The 5,391-nt window shown below is 46.2% G+C and overlaps 1 protein-coding gene across 1 annotated transcript; it reads right to left on the minus strand.

The window, feature by feature from the left end:
* Nucleotides 1-1,280: 1,280 nt before the first annotated feature.
* LOC139304822 (arg8-vasotocin receptor-like) lies at nt 1,281-4,342 on the minus strand. Its single transcript, XM_070928700.1, has 2 exons — nt 3,379-4,342; nt 1,281-1,564 (listed from the first exon to the last, which is right to left on the minus strand). Exons 1-2 carry the CDS (start codon nt 4,340-4,342, stop codon nt 1,281-1,283), a joined length of 1,248 nt encoding a protein of 415 aa, XP_070784801.1.
* Between the last annotated feature and the right edge of the window lie 1,049 nt (nt 4,343-5,391).

The raw sequence follows: 5,391 nt of genomic DNA on the forward strand, positions 1-5,391 counted from the left end.
TATAGACTCCAGCAGAGTCCAATGCAAAGCAGTGTGTGTGTGTGTGTGTGTGTGTGTGTGTGTGTGTGTGTGTGTGTGTGTGTGTGTGCAACTGAACATCAGGAAGGAAATCCACCATGTTTCAAAAGATGTAGATTCACAATGTTAATGTGATTTCTATTAAACAAAGTGCAATTTTAATTACCATTAACACATGTCGAACATTACATTTGTAATCTTTATCACTTTATCTTGCGTTTAATAGTCAAAGTGACTGATGATGATGTACACTTGAATAAGCTCACGTTAACTTTATTATGACTTTAGCATGACTGTACAAACAGCTACAGTTTAGGACATTCAAATTACAAATAAAATATAATAATATATATAATCATTTTGATGAGAGTTTAAGTTTTTTTTTCCCATCTCCAGCTCCTTTTCTTTGTCTTCTATGACAGTAAACTGAATATCTTTGGGGTTCGGACTGTTTCCATATGTAAACTTGATAATTGAAAAATAAAATATATGCATTATTCCCTATTTTCTAACATTTTATAGACCAAAGGATTCGAGGAAATAACTGGCAGATTAATCGATAATGAAAGTCGTCATTAGTACCTTTCAAAGGTGTAGTGATTGAATACATTTATGTGCATGTATTTTTAAAGAAGTATATTTCCGTAGTTTGACGTATGATGTTAATATCAAACATGTCGACTGGCAGCGACGCGACCTGACCCGGTCCGATCGGTCGGCTCAGCAGTCGTGATGTGTGTCCCGGTTTTAACCTGAAGTTAGCTTCGTTTTACGAAGTTCTCTCACTGACTGTAATCTCAGACTCAACAGGAAGCAACCCCACGGCGCCGGGGTTTATGGGTAAACAGACGTGTGTATGTGGACGTATGAAAGCCAGTAGTTTCTCAGTGTGGACAGGCGCTCATATTCAGCCATTTTTCATATGTTACACTAAAGAAGTTCAATTACAGCGCAGACAACACCATCATGCTAATAGCTAAAGTTAAAGTGACTGGATTTGTTTTGACTCCCTCTGACCCCCCCAAAATCTCCAACCTAGCAGCCTGAAAAGAGTTATTAAAACTCTTTTTCTAACTGCCGTGTGAACCTAAACAAACCAACACGGAGTAAACTTTGACCAAAGAAAACAGTGGAGGTGTGGCCGCACCCTCGGATGAGATCATACCTTCCTTCACTGCTACAAACCAGCAGAATAAGAGCAGTTCATGTTTTCTGTGTCGTCTTAGCGAACCAGACACACGCACAGCGGTGGTTTCCGGTGGTCAGGATGCAGACGGGCACTGCGGACAGGTTTTAGGGGTGGGGTTGAGGTCTCTGAACGGCTCTGAGAGGCGTGGACCCTGCAGGCGGGACAGCAGCGTGGTTCGGCGGATGCTGCTGTCCGAATCCTGGTGGCTGAACTTGTTCCGCAGCCGGCGGCAGCACGGCAGGCTGCTGGCAAAGTCGGAGAGGAGGTGGCCGCTGAAGATCATGTAGATCCAGGGGTTGCAGCAGCTGTTGAGGCTGGCCAGCAGGGCGGAGAGCGTCACGGTGGCGTTCTCAGAGTCTGCAGGAAAAAAGAAAGACACAGATTGACGAGGCACGCTCCGACATGTCAACAACTAATCTAAGTGTTTACTGTTCATCCTGAGGGAGTCGGGCTGTAGCTCTGAGTCACTGCCTGTTCAATCTGTCCCGCTGCTATAACAAATATACCCTCCTGTTCGCCGTGTAGGGCTTCAACTAACAATTATTTTCATTACAGATTAATTAGACAATTATTTTCATTAGACAATTGGCTGCTCGTTAAACCCTGAACAGCGACTGTCACAGCGTCGTCTCCGTAGCACACGGCAGGTCTGCTGAGACGTGTCCATGGTGCTGCAGCCGGACAGATACTCTGCATTTAAAGAGCGGAGACGGGTAAGGAACACATTACACCGTGAGTCTGTCTGCTCTTACGTAAGATGCAAAGGTTAGCATGTCCGGCTAACCAGCTCACAGTAACCTCAGTATCCCAGTTCTCTTTATCTAAACGTAAGCAGCACTTTAAGTCAATATTAACTAACATTTTTGTGAGTTTGGCTGAAAATCGCAGTTCTTCAACACATACTTGAATAATCCCCCCCGCCTCCCCCATCAGAAACTGGTTGAATTTTGATTTCACTGCACACCCAAAGGAATGTTTTTGTGGCTTGAATACATTTTGATCAGTACTTTCTGATTTTTTGTTTTAAGCTGCTGGTGTTTCAACATGATTGTTTTTGCCAATAAAGAGCGAGGACTCAGTGTTCCTCTGTAAATGTATTCCTGTCAGGTTCAAAAAGCCCCCTGAAAGCAGCACTTGGACTATCATGAGTCAGTAAAACTCTCCTTGGAAGCCATAATGAAATTCTTCAGGTGGGTGAGCAGCTCCTTCAGGCTGACTGAGCAGGTTTTTTACAGACTTTGAGACGACAAAGTAAAATTCATATCCTCACTTCCATCTTCCAACTGAAATATTTCCACCAACTCTAATCTACCACATTTAACTTTTTTTATGCATTTTAACTGATAGTATAGGAATATTTTACACATGATGAAACTGTTCCATAAATAAATTAAGTGCAGATATTTGGCCTTTATTATAACTCATACATGGGCAGTCAGTGTAGTGAGGGTGATTTTCCACACCTGCTTTTTAACTAATAGCTTGAAAAAGTGGAAATATTTCTGCTCCAGTGATTTCCAGAAGATGAGTCTTGCTGACTTTTCCTCTAGCGCCATCATCAGGTCAAAATGTAAGCGCATCCAACACTTTGGTTTATGACCAAATCCCATCAGCCTCAGCTGTACTTTGTGTTTAGTGCTAATTAGCAAATGCTAACAGGCTAAACTAAAATGGTGGACATGGTAATCATTATACCAGCTTGTTAGCAGACTAATGTTAGCATTTAGCTCAAAGCATGATGGTGGCACTAGAGGAAAAAGATTCATCCTCTGGGGACATTCATATCATATCACACCTGCCTTTACTTTGAAAATCTCTGTGCATGAGCAGTAAAATGTGCAGTAAAAATTGAGATTGTGTTGAAGAAAACATTTATTCACAGGTGGATAACTTTTTTATTTAAAGCCAAAAATCAGCACTGTTCTTATTCTACTGTGAATTGTTAATTAATAAATGCACCTAAATTACAGAAGATGGTGACGTATTCTCATTTCCCCTAAAAAGTCAGGTTCATAACAGACTGCTGCTTTGGTCTGTGAAAGCAAATAAAAGTGATCACCATAATGTCTTTACGCTCAAATACCAATCAATCAATCAATCAATCAATCAGTCAATCAGTCATACACGTTGCTTCATATCGAGGCGCCCCTCCGCAGCAGCGGCTCACTCACCGTCCCAGGAGAAGGTCTCGTCCCACACTGACCACATCTGCACGGTGAAGAACGGCGCCCAGCACACCACGTAGGCCAGCACGATCACGAAAGTCATCTTCACCGTGCGTAATTTGGCGCGCGAGATGGTGCTGACGCTGCTGACCGAGTTCCTGCCCAGGATCCCGCTCTTCGTGGCCTCCGCCACCGCGCCGACGCTCTTCCTCCGGGTCTTGTACTTGAGGTTCTTCCAGATGGTGTGGCAGATGAATCCGTAGCAGAACACGAGCACGACCACGGGCACGAGGAAGATCCCGGCCGTGATCCAGGTGATGTACGCGCGCACCCCCCACGGCTCCACGAAGTGTCCCCAGCAGTCGTAGACGGCCGAGCCGGGGTGCACCTCGCTCAGGGAGAAGATGAAGTACTGCGGGGTGCTGAGGACCAGGCTGCACGCCCAGGTGGAGCCGATCATGATGTGCGCGCGCTGCGTTGGCTGCTGGAGCGTCTGCAGCGGGTGGCAGATGGCGATGTAGCGGTCCAGGGTCATCATCACCATCATGTAGGTGGAGGCGAACATGCCCAGCACCTGCAGGTGCTTGACGATGCGGCACAGAAAGTCCGGCCCGTAGAAGCGGTAGGTGATCTCCCAGCAGAGCTGCGGCAGCACCTGGAAGAAGGCGACCACCAGGTCCGCCAGGCTCAGGTGCTTCATGAACAGGTGCATGCGCGACGGTTTCCGCCGGGTTTTGTACATGGCCAGCAGCACGCTCACGTTCCCCACCACCGCCGCGAGAAACGAGAGGCTCAGGACGGTGATCTCGATCTTGGCCACCTCCTCGTTCCGTCCAAACGGGTCGGTGTCGTTTCTCTTCCCGCTGATGTTCCCGGCCGCGGCTCCGGTCTCCAGCTGCTGCGTTAAGTTGAACTCCGCGGTGCAGTTTCTGCCCGTCATGTTGCCGGAGCTCTCCGAGGGGAAGAGCATGGTGGCCGCTTGTCCTCCGGGCGCACGGAGGTGGCTGCCCGCCTGTGCGTTACCGTCACCACCGGAGAGTGTGGCTGTCAAACTCCTTTATTACTCCAACATGTAGCCGAAAGGATGACCAGCGGGCTGAACACGGAGACACGAACAGTCAAAAGTCAAAAGTCAGAAACAAAATAATGTTTCCACCGGTGGCGCAGAGCAGCTCCTGGATTGAGTCCGAGCTACACTTCTGCAGATCCAGCCTCTTTTAAAGACTCCTGCCCCTGAGACCAGAGACCAGCCCCCCTGTACCCACACACACGTACATAGACCCCAACCCTGCACACACACACACTCTTCCTCTTCCCTCCCGACCACTTAACAACACACAAGTGGAGCCTGCAGGCAGGAACCTCTGCTGAGCATGTGGACAGAAAAACGTCTAAATGAACCAAAAATGTATTTTTTATCACGGCTGTAAAGGATTACGGAGGATCATTTTACCTAGAATTCAAATTAAAAGGGCAAAAATGCGAAAAAACAAAACCAAAATGTGTCTGATGAAACAGAGCGAAGGATGGCTCACATCATTTATCAGCCAGCCCCAGGCTGTGGTACCAGGCCACAGGACATTTGCTAAAAGCTGAATAATAATATAACTTAATAAACTGTTTTTGCTCTGGTTAACTTCAGCTTGCTGCCGTCTTTCTGCGCCGCATCTTTCCTCTTTCCTACACGTCACAACTGCAAACCAGATCCTCATTTTGAATGTCAGGAAAGTCAAAATAAACATATATATTACATTTACGATTATATAAACCAGAGAAGAGCAGCAAGTCCTCATCTGAGAGGCTGGAAACACAAAATTCTTGGTGTTTTTGTTTAGGATTTTCACCTGACTGGTTACTTAATTTAATTTCCTCACGAACTTCTATTTCATGTAATTAACGCTGCCTGCTCCCCCCTCTGAATGTTGATTCAGCCTTACATTTATTCTGACCATGACATGCTGTGTGTGTGTGTGTGTGAGCGAGTCTGTGCAGCATTAATGTGTTTATGTGTAGATAACC

The sequence above is a fragment of the Enoplosus armatus genome, chromosome 22 (assembly GCF_043641665.1).
Source record: "Enoplosus armatus isolate fEnoArm2 chromosome 22, fEnoArm2.hap1, whole genome shotgun sequence".
NCBI classification, from domain to species: Eukaryota; Metazoa; Chordata; class Actinopteri; order Centrarchiformes; family Enoplosidae; genus Enoplosus; species Enoplosus armatus.